Raw genomic sequence first — 25215 nt, 5'->3', positions numbered from 1 at the left:
AAACAGCAGTGTAAGGAATGGTGTACAGTACCAAAATAGATAAGTCATGCAGTTAAAGTGTGTGAGTAACTTTGGTAGAATGGTGTACATGGAAGAACCATGCTCGGGGATGAGAGAGCAAGGTGGGTGAATGTTGCCTTGTCAGATAAGAGCCTCAATTCTTCAGACTTCTGGAGGGGGTATGACCTTCCTGTTCTATAAATAACATCAGTGCATTGGTATTACTTACATTACATTAATTACATTAATATATGGCTGATCCATAGATCAACCTTTCTAAATGTTGACTGGCACAAGAACAGTAGTACTTAGCCAACTATGTCAGGGAGCCTGGAGCAGCAGAGCCACAGGCTGGCCTGACTTAAATGCTGAACGTACCAGGGAGCCCAGGAGCATCAGCCTCAGAAATATGTCAGTTTTAGAATGAGATAAGAAGGTGGGTGAAGGCATACAAGAGATACAGGGTGAAACGTACCAGATTTCATGCCAGACAGCAAAAATCTGAGTGTGCAGTGAAGTTTTGACTAAGGGAAGGATAGAGTAAATTTGTTCCTGGTCTTGGCTGTGGTTGCTTGATTAGGGAAGAAGTGGAAAAGATCAGTGCCTTCTGGTGTCCCCATAATTGCTGCTGCTGCTGCACAACTGGGCTGTCACATCTGAGAACAAGAGATCCTGTAATTTCTGATGGTCTCATGATTGAGAAGAGGATCCCTGTGAGGAGTAAGCCTGGTAATTGCAGAAATTGTAATGGTATTTGAGAGACTACCACCTCATTTTTTAAAGTGCTCTGGGGACTTTTGGATATATAAATTGTTTTTACAAGGTCGATATTAATCCAAAGGCACAGAAAGCAGATATGGGCATACATTACATCCAGAGAATACTAAGAAAATGAACTAGTTACTGTGCATCACACCAGTGTGGAAACTGGTTGATCATGTAAACTGTTGCCGGAGATTGTTGTATAAAAATGTAAGTTATTAAATAGAAATACATAAAAATGTATATATATTTAATTATCCATTATTAAAATAGCATGAACCATTTCTCCAGAGACATCTGCATCGTTACTAATTTGCTTTTAAATAAAACATTCAAATATTTTATTACTATGAGAAGGAGGAGAATTTCTTTCAGCTGGACCGCTCAGCTTGATTGTAGAGTCAAAAATGGGGGAAAAAAAAAGTTGGTTCAGGTTGAATGGTTTGTTTTGTTTCACTTTTCTAGCTTTTACAGGACATAAAAATATACAAAATACTTAGTTTGAGATTAGATTGAAATACTTTTTCCTCCTGGAATAAGTCATCCCTTTATAGCTCTATATTATACTTTTTTTTTTATTTATTTCTTGGGTCATTTTTTAATGTCAAATATTATTTTGAAATGGAAAGGCTAGAAGTCTTATATAAAATATATTAAAACAAAACGTTACAGCACTTTTCTAATTTGTTCCCTAATAGCTTGTCTGAAACTACATGCTAAAGTTTAGATGAAACTCTAGATGAGGTATTACAGTTTTAGATAGATGAGATATTAGTTTGATAGAGAAGATGCCCAACTTTTAATTAGTAATCTGAATATATTAGTGTTTTGATCTAAAACAAAATAGTTGTTTTTTTGGTCCTTTTTTTTTTTTTTTTTTTTTCTGCCTTTTGCAGTTTTCTTTTCTAATTTTTCTTCATTATTTTTCTTGAAAATGTTAATAGATAGTCTTCCTACTGAAACTCTTAATAAAAAGGTGACCTGTAGAAGGAGATCTACGCCAGCAGATTCTGGGTAAAACTTTCCCAGGCCCCTGTGTAATTTAGAATTGCAAGGTCAGCTAAGTCTAGTCAGTCACAGAAATGTAGTTCTTGTATAGCATGTTCCCGCAGCAGAAATCAGAAGGATTAATGGATTAATTACGGACCAATGCAGTGGGCATCCCATGAAATGCATGGAAATGTTCATTGCCCTGCAGAGTGCACACACAGCCAGCAGGTTGTATGGAAGATGGCAGTATTCACCCAGAAAAAAAAAAAAAAAAAAAAAAAAAAAAAAAAAAAAAAACAGAACACTACAGCATTGCCCATATACAGCATTCACTAAAAATGTCTCCAAGGACTAAATCATACATTCACATGTTACTGGATTTGACGTTTAAAATTGGCAGGGTAAGACAAAGACTTGCATGATAGTGATTAGGATACTTGTTTGAGAGGATCCAAAGTCCAGTTTCTACACCAGAAACACTTAGTGATTATTCATGCTTTTGTAAAGTTTTTTTTTTGTTGTTGTTTTGTTTTGTTTTGTTTTGTTTTGTTTTTCTTTTAATTTGTTCTAAATATATTGGAGTATTGTTTCTGTTTGGTAAATCTTATTTATGTATTTATCTGTGGCTTAATTTATTTTTTTACATGGGTGTCTCTCACACCACCTGCAGCTTCAATCCCATCTCTGGTTATGTGGATGTGAATCTCACAAAACTACTCATTCTGACACATGAAAAAATTACTTATAGTAAAGGCTTTATAAGTTTCATTGTTCTTATCCTAAATGCACACACACACACACACACACACAAAAGTATATATTTTTTAATTTTTACTTATTTATTTATTTATTTTTCAAAAAAAAAAAAAAAAAAAGGCACCGAAAAATTAGCAGCTTCCACATCAAGATCTTCCAAAGAGCAAGTATACACCAGATGATAGCTATTTGCTAATAAAACGATAAAACCTAAAATACACAGAGGTCTTGCAGAACATTCATTCAAACATCTGTTAGTAAGGGCTCTAAGCAAACTACCATCTGTCAAACCGTTCATTTTGTCAAAGTTCATTTTCTCATTCATGAGTACTGTTGTATCAGCTTCCAAAAATACCTGTCATCATAGATTAAATATTTAATATTACTTAATATAGCTCTCAGCTTAGAATAATGTGGCCAAGTGAACCTTATGAAATACGATCTGAGAGTCATCACGTACAGTGATTTGAACCATATAGAAAGACTTAATTTGGTAAGTTAAATGCTGAAAAATGTATTTAAGCTCTTCATTTTTTGTCAACAATCCAAAATTTTACTTAGTATTAAAGTATTCCTTGGAGAATATCGACAAGTGGCAGTAAGTACCTGAAAGTCCTTGACAGGAGAAAACAGAAACTAATAAGGAACGTGCAGTTGAATTCTCTCAAAGCAGCTCCACATAGGACCAGTGAACTACAGGAATTAGTAAATATCTTCAAATGGTCAAAGTTTGCCACAAATTCACTGACTTCAGTGAACTCAATACCAATGTCTACAAGCTGCAGATCTCCCTCAACACCTATATGTTTAGCATAGTCTAAAAATGCTGTTTATGTTCTCAGACAAGAAAACAAAAGGACTGGAAGCCTATTTCCTAGTCTAGTCATCCAGATACTCCCTTGTGTCCCCTATCCTGATGTCTATTTGATATTATCTTAAATCTCCTAGTTTCATTCTTCATACACACAAACACCCACACAGAGACATATTCAAACAACTTTTGATTGAGGTTTCAGAGATACAAAAGCAGCCAGTTCAGAGTTAGCATTCCCATGGCAACAGAAACTTGATGCTGTTATAAACACTATCCATAACACGCTCTGTCAGCCCGCACATCAGCTTTCCTTAATAACTCCCTGTAATATGGCTGAATGACTGAAGGAACAGTACTTTTAAATGCATTGTTTTATGTTTCTGTGACACCATCTATTTTGACCTAAGGCTTTTTTTACATTTACCATCTTAATATTAAAAGTAATCAAAGCAGCAAGTGGTGGCATGCTAAAATGGTCATATCCATGTCTGTCTGGTTCCTTGTGCCAATAACAAGTTGCATGTGTAGGTGCCCCTGTGCCTGTGTGGTGGTTTGCTAGCTGTAATGGAGCTCTGTGTGGGCATCACCACCCCCCCCACAGGGACAACAGCGTCTAAAGCACTTAGATGATGCTGTGCTGGTGTGTGATAGTCAAAAATGCTGTATTTTATGTCATAAATACTCACTTTCAAAACCAGCAGTCCAAATGATCTTTACTTAAAAATTAGTCTTCTGCCAAGTCTCACTTCTAGAAAAGAACTGGTTCAAGTTACTTCACTACAGCTAAAGTTCAAGAAAAGGTAGAGTTACATATGAATATATTAACATATATATATATGTATATATATTTTTTTATTTTTTTTTGCTCGATACAGAGGCATGTATATACACTTACTTGTGTGTTGATGGCCCCAGAGCAGCACATGGGTGCTGAGTTCATCTGTGACAGAAGTTTCTCTTATGCTGGACATAGAGTCAAAGCTCTGTCACAGCCCGAGCTTTACAGACTCTTGCAGTCCCTGTGTGCACCTTGGAATTTCTCTGCAATTTTAGAGGTGGTGGAAAAAAGTTATGTTCTTATATAGGCTGTTGGGAGTGTAGGAGTTGCCAGCACCATGATACTAAAGCAGGAAACTGGTTCTGAAGTAAACCTGTAGACATCTGCTGGAAATGGTGACCTGTGCTTGTAATCTCAAAGACCTTCTAATTTCACTGGAACTTCAATTCTGTGGACTGAAAAACAGGAGTGAGTTTTACTTTCACATTCTTCTAACCTTCTATCTTCATGAGTGGTTAAGATAAAGAGACACTGATAAGTCTCTTTTGCAGGGGTTGGGGAAGCAGAGTCCCTGCCACTGTAAGTGAAGAGCAGGGTTGGGACCACCTGATGAAACTGAACAGGTACAAGTCTGTGGGACCTGGTGAAATGCATCCCAGGGTCCTGAGGGAACTGGCTGATGTAGTTTCTAAGCCTCTGTCCATTGTATTTGAAAAGTCCTGGCAGTCAGGCAAAGTCCCTGATGACTGGGAAATGGGAAATATCACTCCCATTTTTAAAAAGGGTAGAAAAGAGCACCCAGAGAACTACAGATCGGTGATCCTCACCTCTGTGCCCAGGAAGATCATGGAACAGATCCTGCTGGAAGCAATGTTAAGGCACATGCAGGACAAGAAGATGATCTGAGACAGCCAGTATGGCTTCACCAAGGGCAAAGCATGCCTGACCAATCTGGTGGCCTTCTGTGATGGAGTAACTGCATCAGTCAACAAGGGAACACTGACCGCTGTCATCTGCCTGGACTTCTGTAAGGCCTTTGATATTCCCACATAACATCTTGATCCCCAAATTGTAGAGAGATGGATTTGAAAAGTGGACCATTTGGTGGATATGGATTTGGCTGCATGGCTGCATCCAGAGAGAGCCTGCCCACTACTCTGCCCTTGTGAGGCCCCACTTAGAGTGTTTCATCTGAGTCTGGTACCCCCAGTACAAGAAAGCCTGTTAGAGCAGGTCCAGAGGAGGGCCGTGAGGATGATCAGAGGGCTTGGGCACCTCTCCTATGAAGTCAGTCTGAGAGAGATGGAGATGTTCAACCTGGAGAAGAGAAGGCTCCACCAGACCTCCATTTTGCCTTTCAATACTTATAAAAAGATGGAGAGCAATTTTTTGCCTGGCAGATAAAGGTAGAACAAGAGGAATGGTTTTAAACTAAAAGGGGAGATTTAGACTAGATTTTTGGAGGAAATTCGTCACTCAGAGGGTGGTGAGGCACTGGAACAAGTTGCCAAGAGAGGCTGTGGATATCCCATCTCTGGCAGTGCCCAAGGCCACATTGGACAAGGCCCTGGGCAACCTGGTCTAGTGGGTGGCATCCCTGCCTATGGCAGGGGGGTTGGAACCAGATGTTCTTTAAGGTCCCTTCCAACCCAAGCCACTCTATGATTCTATAAAGTCTGAAGCTCTCAATAAGATTTTTCCAATGTTGAGTTACTCGTTACTTTTCTTGTTCTATTGGAAAGCCAAAAGCATTTTACATTTTATCAAATCTATTTTCTATCAGTTTTTGTAGGAGAAAATATTTTAAGGAAAAAAGCAGAGCTAATTAAAATGATAGGAGAGTCTTTTTTTTTTTTTGTCTTTTTTTTTTTTTTTTTCCCTAAGCATTAGGATGCTCAAGGATAATTTTTTTATATTTATATGTTAACTTATTTATTGGTTGGTTGTTAATTTCAAGAAATAATGAAAAATGTGAGTGTTTGTTGTGATTCAACCAATATTCAGGCAATTTTTTAAGGTTCAGAGGGGATTAATCATTCAAGCCTATTCTTCCTTTTTTGTAATAACATCTGTGGATGGCAAAATCATGTGGGTGATATAGTCTTTTCAGCAGAAACAAAGCCATCTGCCACCTGTGTGCTTATTAATCTACCTCTTTACTCCACTTGCGTCCATCTAAAACCTTGGCCTTTCTCCCTAGACAACCAGTCTCATAGCAACTAACAGATTATTCTCAAAGATGACAATATGTAGGAAGTATTGCTTTCATGTACTCCTATTTTCCCATTTGTATTTCTCCCAAAAATTGTATCACAAGGTGAACAGAATCTAAAAATTGTTCTAGTTATAATCAGCATTACCAGGTCAGTCGGCAAGTCCTAATTACAACTGGAATTTCAGCATGCTTTGGATCTTCTGTAAACTGACAATGAAAAAGACTCTGGACTACCTAGAAAATCACTTCCAGGTGTTTGCAGATGGGAAAAACAAGATACTATGACCAACATGATAGGCAGCATAAAGCCAGGCCTGTTGGAAAAGGTTTTAAGAGGGTATATGATGATTATGAGGATTATGTCAAACTAAGAAGAAAATGAGTAAGAAAGTGTATTTTTATGATCTGCATTATGAAAACTGAAATACCACATCACAAGTTTTTTAGGAACTGAAAACACTGTTACGTTACTGGCTAAGGAAGGCTAGCATGTTCCTCATAAACTCCTTGCAAAAAATCCAGACTACGTTTAGGTTTGTAACATCTCCTAAGGCTGGCATAGCCAAGATGACATAGTAAAGCAGGTCTGTCCTTTACATAGCCCATAACAATCATGTCCTGTGAAAGCACTCTTCAGTGAAACTCTTCCCCTTCTATCTCCTCTAGTTATAAACTGCATAAAACAAAGAAGGGGTAGTGAACTATGGTTAAGAAGTGCTCTCCACACATGTTGCTCATACACCATTTGGTGTCACTGCTATCACTTACTGGGTGTATTCTGGTGAAAGAAGTCAGTTTCCTTGTGTGTTAAAATAAGCTGGGAACTTGCAAAACCCCCAACAGAGATAGCACATTGCCAGGGAAGCCTTAATCTCCTGCATGCTCTCAGCTATTCCAGTTTTTGCTACAGCTTCCATCTTTCAGTGGATGCATTTAATTTCAGATTTTTTTTTTTTCTAACATTTAAATCTAATGAAGAGATTTTCTTTAACAGACCTGTCATTTTCTAGCACATTTCCATCTAAGTCTTGGCTCGAGAAGATGCAGGACCTAGGCAAGGCATGCTGAAGTCCAAAATGGAAATTCTTCACAGTTGTCCTTGTTGGGCTTCAGAGCAGATCATACTTGTTACCGCAGTTTTTACTGCAGCGCAGCTACCAAAGTGCCTTAAAAACATATTGAAAGGATGCAACAGAAAATACCTCTGATATTTGTCAAAGGCAAGTTAAAGAGCTTTAACTGAATATATTTGCATGGTGATTTTAAGATTTTACCTTCTGAATTTATTTCTCTTCCCTAAAGAAAGAGGGTTTTCATGTAGGATTAAAAGAAAAGGGCATGTTTGTTTCTGTGCCCTGAGCCTGTCATCTTACTTCTAAACTCTAAGAGCCATCGATCAATTGTATTTTACATGTGGAAATACGTCTAGATATTTTCTTTGACAATTGTTTTTATTTACACATTCTTTGACTGGAACTGTAAGAATTATTCTAGACAATTTGGGGAAGTGTTTTTTTTTGTTTGGTGAGCTGGTTGGTTGCTGGTTGGGTTTTGGTTTGGGTGTTTTTTTGTTTGTTTGGTTGGTTTTGTCTTGTTTTTGAGATATAAGCATGTCAAAGAAGTGAAAAGGATTCCAAAGATCAAGGTATATGAAGGAATTAATAATAGCAATAAACAATTCTAGTGTTTCTTAGCTAACCTTAAATTGCAGGTAGTTAATACCCATTTAATCAGGAATTTGTAAATGAAATGAAATTTTACAGGGCTTCAGACCTCTGAGCAATGTAAGATTGATTATGGACCTCTTTTTGAGATGACAGGCTAAACACACCAGTATTTGAATAATTCATATCATCCTGTTAATGACATTCATAACAACTACCTTTGGGACTAAAATAATGGCTTAATAAGAAGAAGAAACAGACCAAGCAAGTTTTTAGTCTGTCTAATTATGTAAAGTCTCTGAGGCATAAAGTGAAAGTTCTCAGCAAAAGCCAAATGAAGTGAGTGCTTTTTGGTAATATTCATAGTGTATGCTCCTCCATATGAATATTACAGCTTGATCCAAACAGTCCCTGTATTTATGTTTTCTGTACAAGTGGTTTTGACCTACATTCTGATCCTTCTACAGACATGGAAATTAAATGAATGGGACAATTTATGCCAATGATTCAGCATTCCTAGCTTGAAACATAAATAGTCTAATTGAAGAAAGCAAAGACATTGAGTTACTTTTAGATGGCTGGCTCGGACTAAGCTGTGAGTACGGGGAAGACTTGAGAGCCATTTGTTATTACTGTATGGGGAAAGAGTTGGGTGAGGCACACTGAACAATACGATCAGGAGGGTAAGCTTACAGAGGATTTGGTATGAAATATGTGCAGAATCTTTGCTGGATCTGCATCCAGGTCAGTGAAACAAAGAGGATTTGAGATCTGAAATAACGGGGTATTTCATCAATTTGCCTGCAAGGTAAAATCCCGCAATCACACAATGGAATTACCATTTGTAAAGTGACATATAGCAAATGACTGTGTTTATTCTTCCAGACTATCACAAGTTTAATATAAAACAAGTTGGCTTTTCCATGTAGCAAACTCCCATTCCAGAACAGAAGCAACAGTTGGAATGCCACCATGGATAAATCACTACCTTACCTCATCTGGATGCTAGTTAGGACTCGTATTAGTGCTGCTATCCTGACTGCATTAATTCCTTCAGCTAAACCTGGAGAAGCTCTGCTGACAGTGCTGGTTAGGAGAATAACAAAAAGCCACAGACAGGCAAGATATACAAGCACTTTGCATTGAGGCATGGTGATACTCTGCAGCAGGGAGTATAATAGGAACTGACCTTCTCTGGCCATCCTGAACCTCATCACATGCTGAGTCCTGCACTGCAGCCCCTGCTTCAGACATGCCTTCTGAGTGAAGCAGCAATGTTCATTGTGCTCAGGGCCCCTTGTGCTTGAAGACTGAGAAGAAATCATAGGAGGGAGCTTTCAGGCTCATTACATTTCACAGTATTGCAGGAATCATGTCAGGTTACTCCTTTCCTGAGTTTATTACAAACATTTCCATTGGCAAGTATCCATGTTTCTCATCAGCATATGCTTCTGTGGGAGCTTTCTATATAGCTTTATCAGAATCATGACTTAAAAAAATCAGATTTCAATCTTTCAAAAACTGATGAAATCATCAGGGAAGCATTGCTATAGTAAATCTTTGCATGCTGGTATAGTCCTGATCAACCCTATTTTTACATCAACAGTAGTGAAGGTTATTGAAAAAATATATGCTTTGAAAGGATGGAGAATTATTTATAGTAATGCTATTGTATCTCATAACTGAACTAGGTAAACATCACAGTTCTTTGTAAATTGCATTTCTGTTCTGAACAAAGCCTCATGAAAAACTGCATTTAAAGTTTCAAAGACCCAGTGCTTCATGAAAGCTTTAAACTCGGTATATCTTGGAAGCTTGTTGTTAAGGTATACTTCAGGCAAACCTGTTCTGTGCTAAATTTTAGTGGTGTTATTGCTAACAGTGCAGTAACAAATGAGAGGATTATAGTTATGTATTCTGGCCAGGAGCATCACATATGGTGTCTTCCTAAAGTCACTTCATCTTCTCATCTCTCTCCTCCACTATTCCATGTAACAATGTAGATGAGACAGATGCAACTGATTTTTATTTTTATTTTTAATCTTTTTTTGTCAAGTACATAGTTTCTGCACACTGAATATGCTAATATTTGATCACAGATTGCAGAGGAATGTGAACTTACATTGATGGTGTCCCAAATTTCTCCTGTTCTGTTACATTGATATATTATGAATGTGACTTTTTTTTTTTTTCTTCCTGCAGTTCTAAGGTTTGTTAAGCATGCTGGGAAGTTATTTTTGTTGTTTATTTTGTGGAGCTCTTTGGACAGTTTATTAAATGGTTTCTTGTTTTTATGGGAAAAAAAAACATGTTGTAGTTATCTCCAGTTTTATGGTCCTCCATTTTCTCACACCTAAAAATGTAGCTGAAAAAGCAACATGCAGATCATAGGATTGGCTCTGAATCGTCTTTGAAAATAAATGTCTTTGAAATAATTGTCTTTGCACTGTTTTTGCTTTGTGCAATCTGTAGAAACTTGTAACTTTGCCTTGTTCACATTGACACAGTCTCCTGGGAAAAAAATATTTTTTTTCATTTGTTTTTCCTGTATGATACATATTTTTTGAAGTTAAATTCCAGTTTAATTTTGATTGCCTACATCTTCATCTTCATCTGTGTAGATATCTGAATGATTTAGCATCCCAAAACTGATTTGTGTGAGTCATTGCAGTCAAAGACATTAGTGCACCCATGAAAATTGTTTAATAGGTAATTACTGCTACAGAATCAGTGCCAAGAGCAGGAGACATAGCAAGTCACTGTTTCCCCTCCTGCACAAAAAGGCCATGGCTCTGTAAAGTGCTGCAATGAGAAAAGTGGTCTAATCATGGAGCTGGGGTGATTGTGGTGGTTAAAGGAACAAGATTAAATGAAATTTCAAGGGTTGCTGGGAATTTTTTTAACTGATAAGGGTGCATTTTGTTCCCCAGCTCTGGGGCATGTGCCACACTCAAGGGAGCATTCCCTGAGTGATTTTCTTTTTACTTAGTTTTGTCTATATGGTGCAGTTTAGGAGGCACCAGGCAACTGGCAGTACACATGTTCAGCCTTCAGCAATGCGAACAGCACTGAATCTGAGGTGCTAGATTTTATCCCTGAGGGCTGTTAAATTGAGTTGGCTGCCAAGCCTGTGCAGTTGCTGAGTTTTTAACTAACTTGCCATAACAGCATAGTGAATTTGCACCATCTATTGTAAAGACAGTGCCTCTTTCTTGTAGAATCAGATTTGGATGGGCTGAAATCAGACTATGGGCTTTCTCTTACAGCCAGTTTTACCTGCATGATTTAGTGCTCATCATTTACTCTAGCAGCAGGAAACTTTTGCATTGAAATGCAAAACCTGTTAGAGGCTGATTCTTTAATTGTGGGTGTTAAGTGGCACCTTGCTCAAGTTTCATCAAACGCTGTGTGCCGTCAGGAAGTATGGCAGCAGGCATCCTTTACTAAGATCTCTCTGCATGTGCACGTTGCAGCTGCAGCCCCCAAAGTGTGCTGGGTGAGTAAGATGCTGTGTCAGTTGCTGTTCCCTGGGGCCAACTGCAACACCATGCACGTGGGCTGCCTGCCAAGCCTGAATCTGGTACTCTCGGTGTAACCTTAGATGTAAGCCAGGCTAGGAGAACGGATCAGGCTTTTCATCTTTTTCCTCAAACTTCTTGCAAGTATATTCTTCTTCCAAAGTTATTGTCCTACACTAGTACCTAAATTACTGGGACAAGCCCCTCAAAGTACCATGGATCTTCTATCATCCTTGATTTTCCCGTTTGCTCTAGGTGATGTCAAGGGGTCTTTTATAAACAAATAAGCTGTTGTCTTTTATAAAAATATACATTTTACAATAAGAACAATAAACAATAAACAATAAGAACTCTTGTTCTTACTGTGCTGATTTTCACTTCTTCGTTTTAAAACAGTCACCCATATAATTAGAATATATAACTTCCTATCCTAAATCTGTATTTCTGTTGTATCCACAAAGCAGAGCATCCCAAGCTGTTTTTCTTAACAATTGCCACAGAAAAATGCATTTGAAAATGCTTTTAGTGCTACAAGAGCTAGTTCACATTTCACATTGGGAAGAAACTGTGCTTCCTGCTGAAGTACATTAAGTAAGAAAGATTTCAGCACCAGCTTCATTATAGTCATTGCACAGTTCTAATAGTTTGTGTTTTGCTAGGATCTGACTTGAGAAATTTAAAACACATAAAGGAACCCAGACACAAAGGGCCAATTAATTCCTGGTGTATCCATATACACTGAAAGGAGTTACCACAGGCATGAAGTTAGCCCCATGACAGTTTTCTATGCAAGAAAGCTGTAGGGATTTGAAAGTGTTTTTCTTCTTCCTTCACCAGGATTTTCCTGCAAACATTGACAAAATTTATAGATCTAATTGCAAAACACAGTGTCCTGTTTTTCTTTCCTAAGTTATTTCAAGCTCAGTGCTGTTTAAATCCAGAGCTCAGTTTATGATTCAGAGTACAATTCCTGACTGAGAAAGCTTCTAAAAGGAAGAAAGCCTCTTGAGGTGCAGTGGTTAATTTGTTGTACATTAGAGTTGGAGGCTGAGGCATGGAGGAGCCAGTGTGGTAATAGACTATACAGTGGCTAAAGCCATGGTTTCATCAGAAATTATTCTTTCCAAGCAACCAGAAAAAATATCTTCTACATACATTCTCATCCAAAACAAACAAACAAACAAACAAACAAACAAACAAAAACCTTTGTTAGATCATTATCTGGGAAAAAATAAAAATAAAAATTGAGAGTGAACCTGAAAGAACATTAGATACATGCATAGATAGATCAAAGAAAAATTATTTGGTATTGGGGTATCTCCCATGGTGTCTTCCTTTTCCCAAACAGTGAAATTTGAAGGCATTTCTTGACTGCATATCTAAAAAGCAAATTGTCAATGACTGTGTTATGTTTGACTGTACTTTCCAATTTGTTTTTGGAAATTGTATCTTCTTTACTATTATTAATATAGTAAATATATGACAAATTTGTCTATGTTGCCTGTTTATAAATAATTTTAAATTCCATATACAGAGTGAAATATGCAGAAGAGTCTTTGAGAAACCTTGGTGTTTGTCCATTTATTATTCTGGGTTAACTACATTTTGAAATGGTATTAGGGGAGCTGATAGTAGTCTCTGAAGCTGTCCTCTTACAAAGATCTGTGTGGTGTTTTTGTTGTTTGTTTGTTTCCTCATTTTGTTTGTTTGTTGTTGTTGTTTTGTTTTGTTTGTTTGTCTTTTTGGGGTGTGCACATTTTTTTTCCCCTCTTGGAAACAGAGAATGTGGAAGAAAAGTTCTCCAAAACTGAACCTCTTCTCTGAATCTCTTCTAATCTCACCACCTGTTTAAATTCCTGGTATGAGTCCATTCTCTCCATTGCAACTGAAAATATTTCTGAGTTTTCCTGGTATGTATTAGAAAGAGCCTGTAAAAATGTGAACTTGTATAGGCAGCTTCTACTCTCCCAGGTCTAAACTGATAAAACAACCATTGTTATCTTAAAAGTGTAGGAGTGTTTATTCATTACTTGTGGTGAGAATGCGATAAAGCTACATTGGCATTTCTTTTTTCCTCAAGAACAAAAATATCAAAAGCCCAACTATTTCAGACAAATAACAGAGAAAGAGATAGAGTACCTCAAAAGCACAGCAGTAAAATGCTGTCTTTCCTCACTTTCCCATTTTATATGTAATAAGATGCTTTAACAGTGATGTTTGATCATGTTACCTTCTTAATATATACTAGATTACATTTCCAAGTGAGACAGAATCTTGAGACCACACTATAAAGAATAAAGGGATTGAAGTGTCTCATCAGCAGATACCTGATCCATCTCCGGCTCATGATATTCCTGCACTGGGGCTGCCATTCCAAATAGTAAGGAGGTCACGGTGTCAGCCCTGCTAGCTGGGAAACAGGGATAAGGAATGTTCATATCTCTTGATAGCCATTGATAATTTGTCATTGACTTCCTTGGGATTAGCATTTCATCCATTATCTTATATAAATGAATTTTCAGTGAGAATCAAAGAAAAGTCTACTTATTTGCTTTAGAGAAAATCCATGTATTTTTACTTTCATAAAAAAATGTTAATTTGAGGTTAACTCAGGCTCTTACTTAGGGTTTGTATATTGGTGCCTAAAAGAACGGAAGATTCAGCCTTCAGTAAACTAAAGCACTGTTGTATTTCTTCTTTAGGAAGGAAATACCTAGTAGTACAAGTAAAATGCCATGTCCCAGTACTATAGCAGCAATATCCCTTATGTAGCAATGTGTGAGTGAGTGCACATAATAATATAAGCATAGTATGTGCTTTTTTATTTTATTTGTTTGTCTGTGTACGTGTATGATGAATGAAAGATAATAGTAATTAACACAAGTGTGAAGATAGTGATTTAAATGATTCAGCTATGTTTTTTTCATTTCTTTAATTAAAAAAAAAAAAAAAAAAAAAAAAGAAGGAACCAAAATAATCTAGGATCAGAATTATGTCCCTCAGATGGTTAGTGATACTGTTGCCCTCATTTCAGATAAACCTGCAGAAGAAGATGCGAGTCACTGGAGTTATAACCCAGGGTGCCAAGAGAATTGGAAGTCCAGAATATGTAAAATCTTACAAAATTGCGTATAGTAATGATGGGAAGTCGTGGACAATGTACAAAGTAAAAGGCACAAATGAGGATATGGTAAGTTAAGTCATCTGTGTATGACTTACTGAGTATGACTGTGTATGTCTATGTCTCATGTTTTAGCTGCCTTCAGACATATGAGATATCTCTAGTAAATAAGCTTAATTACTTGACAGCTTGATATAGGTTGCCTAGTTGTTATGTTTCTGTTTTAGAAATCCAGAAATTTTGACTTTCTTTCTGCTAAGAATTTCTTATTCTTTAATTGATGGTTTTATAAATATTTTGTCCCAAGGCTTAAAAAATCCTGTTTATTACACTTAACCGATTTTCATTTTAATTAGTTTACCAGTAATTACTCATTACTCTGTTTTCAATTTAGTTTTATTACATTGGCAGATTACCATTAACCCTTAAAAGCATGGAACCCATTCATCAATGCTAATCTCTGTGCTGCACAAACAGTATCATCCAGTGAGAAGTACACATTCACACTTTATAGTTACCATTTATTTTTTGTACTGACTTCTGCATACAAAGCAGCAAAAATCCTTTTGCTGTATAGGTTAAGATAGAACAAAGGCACCTTGCAGGGTTGGACATGTTTTTTTCTTATGCAGGCAGGAAATTAAACTGCTGGGTGAAAGGTGTGTAGTGAGGGAAGAAAGCAAAACACATACAAAGCATATCTAGTTAGAATGAGGAGTAAATAGGGAAATGCTTATAGGTTTAATTCAGCTACCGCTGAGATCAATGGGAGGGTTATAGTACACCGCAGTGGGAGCTAGAGCAGGTTCTTGAAGTAGAGGGGAAGAGTAAATGTCAATCAGTGCAAATAATTGAAGGCTAAATTGAATAGGGGCCATTTAATGCACTAATTAGAAAAGAAGATGTAATTTAGTGCGTTAGTAGATCGAGTTCCTAGGAGTGACAAGATAAAGGCCCACAGCACAGGTGGCAAATGCACACTGGTGCAAGACAAGGGCTTTATTTTAGGTTTTGCTTAAAAGCTTCTGTATTGGGCACTGGAGGAGATAGGACAACCTCAACATGCAAAATACTTGCAGAGAAACATGGAGAACAGGTGAGAAGAAAAAAGCAGGTATTTTTGATGCAGGGTAATCAACTGCACCTCCAGTAGTGCTTCTGGCATGTTTTATTAAGATGTCACTTTTCCATAGGTGTTCCGTGGAAACGTGGACAACAACACCCCGTACGCTAACTCCTTCACACCACCAATAAAGTCACAGTATGTCCGGCTGTATCCTCAGGTTTGCAGAAGACATTGCACGTTGAGGATGGAACTTCTGGGCTGTGAGTTATCAGGTGGGTTTTCTGCAATCACTGTGTCTCTGAAGCGTTAAATACAATCATGAAATCAAATAATCACACAACCATAAAATCACAGAACCGTAGAGTAGTTTGGGACGTTAAAGCCCACCCAGTGCCACCCCCTGCCATGGGCAGGGACACCTCTCACCGGGCAAGGCTGCCCCCAGCCCCATCCAGCCTGGCCTTGGGTACTGCCATGGATGGGGCAGCCACAGCTCCTCTGGGCAGCCTGGGCCTGGGCCTCACAGCCCTCTGAGTGAAGAATTTCTTCCTAACATAGATTCTAAATCTACCCTTTTTTAGTTTAAAGCCATTACCCCTTCTCCTATCCCTACAATCCCTGACAACGAGTCCCTCCCCAGCTTTCCCGTAGCTCCCTTTAGGTACCGGAAAGCTGCTGTAGTGCTGCTTAAGCAAGCACTGCATTTTTGTGCCTGTGGCCTAAACCACCTCGAAGTGGTTTCACCACCTGGTGAAATGCAGTTGGCAGGCCTGATTTTATCCTGGCAGAAATTTGCCTCTTTTTATGTAAGTTACATCAGCAAAAATACTTATCTAAATAATATGAATGACAGAAGTAGATTGCTGTAGGGCAGTAACAGGGGTAGAGTAATGTGGCAGCTACGCAGTATCGCATTGTAAATCTTCCTGGCACCAAAGCTGACCTGAGTCATTTCTCATGAGGACTGGGTGACCACACTGGTGTGTGTATGACATCCTCAGAGGTACCAGACTGCTTTGGCTGCCTTTGAAGATCACTCGTGCTGGAGGCAGAACTATTTTGCTGGTCTGCTTTGGACAAGATTTCAGTTTAGATTTGTTCTGTGGGTTTCCAGCAGAAGCACGGATTGTATCATGTAGCAAAAAAGTAAATGAACAAGTGGAACCAATATAAACCCTCTTAAGGTTTGTAGTAGCAGAAGTTATAGCTCAAAAATGTAAAGCCTGACCTCTAGTCACTCTCTGCAAGAACCGTGTTCCCTTACAAATTCAGTAAAGCATGTAAATTTTTTATCTTTTTCAAGAGATCAACCTTTTACCAGTGGGAGCACACCACTGAATTCATTTAAGAAAGATTTTTATGTGGCTGCTGCTTACTGTACAAACAATAGTCATCCCATTCACGAATGATATATCAAAACAGCTGGAGTTAAATAATCCTCAGTCCTCTAGTGGCATCAAAACCAGATTCAGAAATGAAAAGTTAATGCATTAATCTCAGTGTAGCCCTTTTCCAATATAGATAGGTTTGAGAGTAAATAGAAAATTCTGTCTAGCTGCTTTAGTCTATTAGATTTTTTTTACGTCTTCCATTTCTGGAACTGCAATTTAGAGTAAGTCCTTGCCAGAATGACCAGGAATTGTTTTGCTCAAAGAACTGTGAAAGCTACTGAAGTGAATTAATTTCAGTGGTCTCCTAACAGTTTCAAGGTTGTCATTTCTTAGAACCCTGGGCAGCCAAGCCTCAACAGAAGCATTTCAATCTTAATGAAAGAGAAGTATAATTATATATAACGGCAGACTAATACACTGTAATTCCAGGTGGTCTTGTCTTTCTTAGGCAGAAAAACATGTTGAGATGTCTGGCTTCTTTGACAAGTGCTGGTGCTTCAGAGGGAGTCACTACCAAAAAGGACTGAGACTATGTTGCAGCACCAGATCATCCAAAAAGTTAATCCTTTCTTAGTACAAATTTCATCAAAATGTTCAGTATAATCTGCTGTAGATTCATAAATCCCTTTACTTGAAACGACTCGTAGCCAGATCTTACTGAAAATTATGATCAGTGCTTGTGTGGTTGGCCATCAGTATATCAGGCATTAATTTGCTTGGTCTTAAGTTTCTGCCTTGCCTGTGTTTTGCACATTTCTGTGTTGCAAATTCCCTTTCTACCACAGGGTATTCATTTATGGGGAGACACAGATCACAGCTACTGTTTATTAGAATGCCTTTATTCATTAAGCTGTTATTAGGATTAGCATCAAACTTTCAACAGCAGATAATTTCACACAACGTAGTCACTCACTCATGCAATTCACTCACACACTCAAACATCTGCATACGGTAGGCACTGCCTTTTTGCAGGTGGTCCACTGTTGATGTTGGTGTGCTTTGGTGGCCATGGGTGATTTCAATAAATTCCTAATGTTCTGAGTTTGTCACATCTTGCAGAGGAAAGTTAGTCCCCAGCACTAAGCAGGGGACACTTGCACATAGCATCTTCCAAGCAGGTAATTTTTTTCTTTTGGTCGTTTGTTTTCTGGTAAATATTTCTCCAAGCTAACAATATCTAAAAGCACTTTCACACAGGGAGCCTTTTTAACATTTACGTTTAATATTAGATTCCTCTCCCCTTTTTCATGTTCAGTAGTATCTACTCTGGAGAAGAATCCTATTTTCATTAATAGTAAGATTTTTGTTTTAATGTCTCGATTTTCAGAAAATAAAAAATACCACAGTACTAACCTTTTAAACACAGATTTTGCCAGTTCTTCATGAATCCTCATCTAAGATAAGGTGTGTATAGACCTTCACATGCAGAAGCATTTGCAGTTTTGCCTCTGCTATTGCAGACATTTAATATTTCTGTTGGAATGTTGAGCTTTTTTGAAAGAAGTTCAGTATAACAGCAACGTACAGGACTCAGAAGACTAAAATATTATGCCATCAGAAAAGACGACAGAGAATAATCTCCATGTGGACCCTTTCAATTTTCAGACCCTAATCCACACTTTCCCAGGGTTTAGGTTCCTCATTAGTTCGCTGCTCCTTTTTCATTGGGGTAGGCCAAATATGATGTCTCCAAACTTATACCAAGATGGGTTTAAACATACACAGTCACCAGTTAACAATTATCACAGGTGGTGATATTCAAAGTATCTGAAACATTTTGTCCTAAGATGCTCCTCTGAGCTTAGCCACAAGTGTGTCTACATCAGCTCTCATTGATTTTAACAGGTTGTAGAAAAGGAAGAGGAGGTTTAATCCTTTCAAAGGAACAATATGAAGCAAGTTGAAAGAACATGCAGTACAGTGGAGATGTCTCAAGGAGTTGTGAGCATTATTACAAATACACTTCTGTGGCAGATGCCTATCTACAGACACAAAGTTTTGCAGCAGTTTGATGATTCTGTTGTTTGTGCTCTCAATAAAAGCTCACCTCTCAAAAAATAAAAACAAAAAACAGTGCTCATACTCCATGCAGGGTGCCATGGCAAGAGACCATATGTGATCTGCTGCTGTTCTGCAACCCATGTACATCAAGATTATCTGTTTCAGTTTTCCTTGTTCTTCTCACTTTCTCCAATTATTTGCAACAACCATCTTACTCCTCTTTTGTTTTTCATTTGGGACAGATAAGAAGGAAGGCAGGTGTGAAATGCCATTAATTCATGCACACATGCACAGACACACAAGCAGACACATCTGTTGTTTCCTAAATCAATAACACTCAGAGAAGATAGAACTGTTTTGATGGATTGGACCAGCACTGAAAAACAGTTTTGACAACCCATGTTTTTGTGTCAGAGCCTCCTTCAGATTCCTTGGATGAAACATTCCTGCTGACAGCCCTTGTGATCTTGGAGTGATACTTCAGAGTTGAATAATAAGCAAAATCCTTCTCTAAAGCAACAGATGAGTCTCTCTTATTTACACTATCAATTGCTGCCTCCTACTCCCAGGAAAATTGTTTTGTTGTTTTTAAGTAGATAGTTCCCTCAACAGGCAAGGCTTCACATTTTCCATTTTCGCACTGAGAATCAGTTCTGAAAAGGTTTGTTGTTGTTTGTTCCCCCCCCCCCCCCCCCCAAGTTAGCTCTGTTTATTTTTAATTGAATATGATACATGCCAGTATTTCAAAGTTTAAATATGGTTGTTACTACATTAAAGAGCATGTTGTTATTACCTGTCTTTGCTAATTTGCTCCTGCTGTTTGAACCCCCCAGGGGGTCTAGGCTTATCTTCCCTTAGTTGAATCCTCAATAATTCCACCTGATTCTGTGGTTAAACCAACTGCAGAAACAGAAGTAGAATCTGACCAAAAGGTCTTTGCTAGGAATATCAAAGAAACCAAACAAGATTCAGGTCTTTTAAATGAGGGTGAGAATACTGTGGAGAAAATGAAGTTTTAAGAGAGCCAGCTTTGATATCTTGCTCAAATAAAGTGAAAAACAATATGATAGTTTTGAGGTTTTTTTGTTTTCTTTTGTTTTGTTTTCTTTTGTTTTGTTTTTTCAGTAGTCACACTTCTCTGATTTTATCAGGAGACACCAGTTGAGACAGGTCATATAACCACGGGAAAGTCTTCACAATTTACCAGTGTGCTTTAAGAGACACAGCTGGTGACTTAGCAAATGATTACCTGTAAGGAACCAGCCCAGTGGCTTGGGGTCCAAATATCAGGTGGAAAACTTCTGTCTTATAAAGTCAAGGTCTTGTCACCCACAGTTACTCCTGGGCACATTCTGGCCCATTCAGTTAGAGTAAATTAAAATATTATTTGCAGGTTAACTGAGATAAGTCAGCCACAGATCTGAGTAGGATAACCGAATTTATGGAGTGACAACTTTGGCACAACTGCACACAGGCAGATTTTTGATAGCTGGAGGAAAAAATCAAGAAAGCTGCCTCTGTTTGTGTTCCCACAAATATCCATCCATCAATCATTGCTCCATGCAGCCATATGTCCACGCTTCCTGAGCACTATTCATCCCCCACTTTGAGCACTTTTCTTTGCTTTTCAACCTTATATCCAGGCAGCTCACTTCCCTCCCTCACTTCCAGTACTGTTGTTACAGTGCTACCATCCACAGTTGTCTCGCCTGTTGTCAGCTTCCCTCTTCTCTCTTCTGGATCTAGATGTGCTTTGTATATTCTCACTGTACTGTAGCAGGGCAGAGCAACACAGAGTCACTTATTATGTTGATGTTGTTTCTATTTGTTTTTGCTCTTGTTGTTTCATGGACACCCAAAAGAGAGAAAGAAGCCCAAGATCTATCTTTAGCGGCAGTCAAAATAACTCAGTTATGTGGGACATCCACCTGGTTTGAACAAATAAACCTACAACTCTATTTCTCCTACAAAATTATCTACTAATATTCTCCCTCCCTTGCAGACATTATTCTGTAGTCTTCCATTCTGCCAGCATGTGTGGAGGCTTTTTTGTCTGGGTATCTAGTAATTGGAAGGTGTAGAAGGGCTCAGTGCTTGTTAACACTATACTTCAGTAATGACATTAAGAAAAAATAATGTTTCCTCAGTACACAGGGGCATGGGTTTTGTGGCAAGGCATATAAACATGATAAAAATGAACTGAATAGGGGAAACAATATCAAGTTACTGGACAGGAAAAGAAAACCAAGATAAGAGACAAAAGTAATTTTTTCTGTTTGTTTCCCTTCATAAATTTATGTGAGCATAAAATACTTTGAATTCTCTATCTTGTTTTCAATTCTTCCAAGGTAGTGTTGAAATAAAGTGCCTTGAATTGGCTATTTTTCATGTGTTTGTTTGCAGCTTCCCCCAACAGTACTCTTGATTAAAGCCCTTTCTTTGAGAATTGCCAGTTGTCTTTTCCATAAGGGAAAAAACTAAACCACTTACAGAGATAAGTAGGTAGTGTCACAGATCTTATTTGCTGTTCCAGGTTGCTCTGAACCCCTAGGGATGAAGTCGGGACATATACAGGACTATCAAATTACTGCCTCCAGTGTTTTCCGGACGCTCAACATGGACATGTTTGCTTGGGAGCCCAGGAAAGCTCGGCTGGACAAGCAAGGCAAAGTCAATGCCTGGACCTCTGGACACAATGACCAGTCCCAGTGGCTGCAGGTAAACTTTCACATAAAATTTCACAGGCATTATTCTTTGTGGTGCCAGTATGGGGAAGATTTACTGGTTTGGGATTATTTTTTGCTCCCCGTTGTGAGTATAACCATCCTGACTATAACCGTCCTGACCATGCCACGTGCAGATGATGAAGCTATGAAAGGCTGCACAGATCTTCATGTTTTTGGTACCTTAGTTGCACTGCTCCGTTGCAGGTCAGATTGTGCAGCACACAGAGCTAGCCAAATGTTGCAAGGTTTCCAGCAACCAGGAATATTCCTTTGTAAATTAACACAGTGTTTGCAGATCTGTTTCACTGGCTTCTCTACTGTTGAGAGAGGTTTTCGTCCTGCTTCTGTCCTTCCAAAGCTCCCTGGAAAAGCATATTTACCTGAGATTTGTGCACATGAAGAAACTTGGTCCATAGAAATTATCTTTGTCTAAATGAGAATGCTCAAAAGTTCGAGACAAGTCTGACACGACTGAGATTGATTCAGCATATGAATTCATTATAAAGATGCACGCAGGCGATGTTTTCCGCCTGAGCGTGATTTATACAAGTCAGTAGTAGGCTAATGTGTAAGATTGCAATAAATCACCATATGGAAGCCTATTTGACCAGTTGCTGACACATTTACATTTTTTGAACTGTTGAAAATAGCAGTGTTTTGAATCAGCTGCCAGTTTGCAGTGGAGTTCTCAGCAGGAAGCCTCAATAGTGCTAGACATGTGGTACTAACCCCCTGCAATCTTTCCACATATAAATTATGACATATTAGCTTTTTTACCTACAGTTGCTAAGCAATTTAGCAATATGATTACTGTCTTTTCCCCAAGTTTACACACGTATAGCACGGAAGTATCAGTTGCCTTGTCTATTTAACATTTGAATAACTGCAGATCTTGGGATTTGCTGAAAGTTTTTTAGAGCAGCTTGTTGAAACAGCAGTTAGCAACTTCTGGAGAGGAGAAAGATTTTATTGCTGTATTTTATGGTGGAGAAGCAGATGAAAGTGTTTCTGCAAGTAAAAGAGAGGCTGTTTTATTGCAGCCAGTTTTAGCCCCATCAATGATGCCAAGAAACCAAGATTGTGCAGAGGCTCTGCAGAAATACCCTGTGGTGCATTATTCCTCCTGTGGGTGACAGTGGATTTTTAATTAACTACAGATGGCAGGGAGCTGCAGAGTTAATTCTTATATTCTAAAATTTTCTGTTCTGTTCTAAGCCTTGCCATAGTTGAACCTGCCTGAACCTGTAAATTTAACCTGGACCCCTGTGACCACTTGTTAGGACTCTATAAGTCCTTTATAAGGCATATTTTTTAATATGGTCAAAAATTTGTCAAGAAGTATTTGTGGTTTTTGTTTGTTTGTTTGTCTTAAGAGTATGATAATATTTCTTGTTCTAAAAAAACAGAAGGCATTAAAATCACTTGTTTTTTCAGTGTCTAAACTAGCCATTAACTTACACTATTAGCTGATTCTTATTAATTCAGTCCATGAGTAAAATGGACTCATATTCTTCAAGACTGGGTAATAGTTCTGTAAGAAAAACAAGCGTGACATTTAAATTTGTCTGTTTGTTGTTGTTTTGTTTGCTGGTAGTTCTCTCTTTTTTTCTTTAAAATGCATAATACTGTAACCTTTTAATGCACTGACTGCAATTTTATCATCATGCTGCTTTCACGGAATTTAGTCAAAACACATTTGTAAGAAAAAGTATGTGAAAGCAAACTTATCTGTATGCCCTTTTCTCTCAGCAATTCCATATTGCAAGGAATAAACCCAATAGCAATTCCATGGTATCCTAAAACAGGCATAAAGTAAGGCACAGATTTCTGAATATCACTTAAGTGGCTGTCCTACCAATGTGTTATTTCACAGTGTTAGCTTTACATGCCTTTTGAATTTTCTCTGCATGCCTTATTTGGTTTATCTTTTATAATTTTCACTAGAAAGCCTATAAAATTGGGTAAAAGCCTACTGAATGCCTTTAAAAATTATTGTTGTAATATGTGTTATGCGGATGACTCGAACAGCTTTGTTCCAACTGGTAGTTATTTTGGGAGAACCTTGCCTAAACGCCATTGTTATCAACTGTTCCTCTTCTTAAAAGCTTGTGTGCTGACATACACATCAGGGAGCCTGCTGTGATAATGGTTGCTGAGAGGTGATTGCATCATGTGCATAAATGCTACTTGCTACTTATGGGCAGTTCACAGCACTTTTGGATGAACCCTGGAGATAAATTCTTCTCTATCATGGGCTGGGGTTGTTTAACTCTGTTTGTTTTCTCTCCTTCAAAAAGGGAAATTCTGAATCTTCTATTTATTTTAAAATGCAGCCACTAATAAGTAAGTTCTTTTTCTTGAAGTGTTTGGGATCGCTACATCCATAATTTAGCTCCAGAGGCAGCTATGTGACTCATCACAGAGGCAGTGCATTTTCTTCTTTAAGAATATTACCTTATCAGTGCTGCAGTTGTTGGAAACCTGTTGTGAACTAAGCTCTACTTACCTGATGAGCTACAGGTTCCCTGCACAACACTTGTTTACATCAAACACTACCATTAGTAGAAGAAAAAGGTTTTCTATGATGTGTGGGAAATGTGAGTGTGATAAGATGACCAGAATTGTCATTTTCCATCTCAGTCATAATCTGGGCACTAATAGACATGGTTTAGTGATGGGACTTGGTAGGTCAGGTTGGTGGTTGGACTTGAAGGCCATTTTGAGCCTAGGTGATTGCCTGATCCTATGGGTGTGAATTCCCCAAAGTGCTTGCTTCAAGGGAGATACTTGCTGTTCCTGTAAAGATGCTACTGCAAAAGCCATGTGTCAGTTACCTGGCCTAATTCATAGGGTAGGACCCTTCACTGACATTGGTAATCTGCCTCTTTTTGTCTCTCTTGTTGTTGTAGTCAAAATCAGTGCAGGGTGGTGATACAGAAAAATGCTGCTGTTCAGCAGGGTACCAAACCTAATGGGAGTAATTAATTCCAGCAACCAGTTCTGCTCCTGAATGCACTTCCTTAGGGATTCCTTTCCTTTTGGAGACACTGCTGAGAAATTATCTAAAAAAAATTAAATAAATAAAAGAAAAAAAAAAAAAAAAGGTTCAGGGGAAGAGGGGAAGGAGTTGGTGCTGAAATTTAAAAGAAGTAAAGGTTTGCTTCCTATCATTATGTACAACCTTAATGTAAACCAAGCCAGGTATTGCAAGACAGTTCACAGTCTTTTGCAAGGATTTATTGGTGATCTGTGATGAGGCTGTTTTGGGAGTGCTTCTCTTTCTCCTGAACACAATCCAGGACTGTAATTCCAGCCAGTCACCACAGTCCCCATTTTTTTAGATATTTGGGTATGCTAAAGTACTTCTTGCCTTATGTCTGGAGTGGGGCACTGAGACTATGAAGATTATTGAA

At 38.2% G+C, this 25215-nt stretch overlaps 1 protein-coding gene across 2 annotated transcripts in view; it reads left to right on the top strand.

Moving 5' to 3' along the window:
* The window catches only part of EDIL3 (EGF like repeats and discoidin domains 3), a 268921-nt gene that overhangs the window by 192920 nt on the left and 50786 nt on the right, over window positions 1-25215 (top strand). For both annotated transcript variants that reach the window (XM_084503482.1, XM_084503481.1), the window contains 3 exons: window positions 14532-14687; window positions 15812-15956; window positions 21610-21794. In XM_084503482.1, the coding sequence (XP_084359608.1) occupies window positions 14532-14687; window positions 15812-15956; window positions 21610-21794 (486 nt within the window). The remainder of the gene's footprint in view (window positions 1-14531; window positions 14688-15811; window positions 15957-21609; window positions 21795-25215) is intronic.

Source organism: Aythya ferina (assembly GCF_964211825.1).
Source record: "Aythya ferina genome assembly, chromosome: Z".
In the NCBI taxonomy this organism is placed as follows: Eukaryota; Metazoa; Chordata; class Aves; order Anseriformes; family Anatidae; genus Aythya; species Aythya ferina.
Note: the sequence above shows the minus strand (reverse complement) of the source record. Positions and strands in the feature narration are given on the sequence as shown.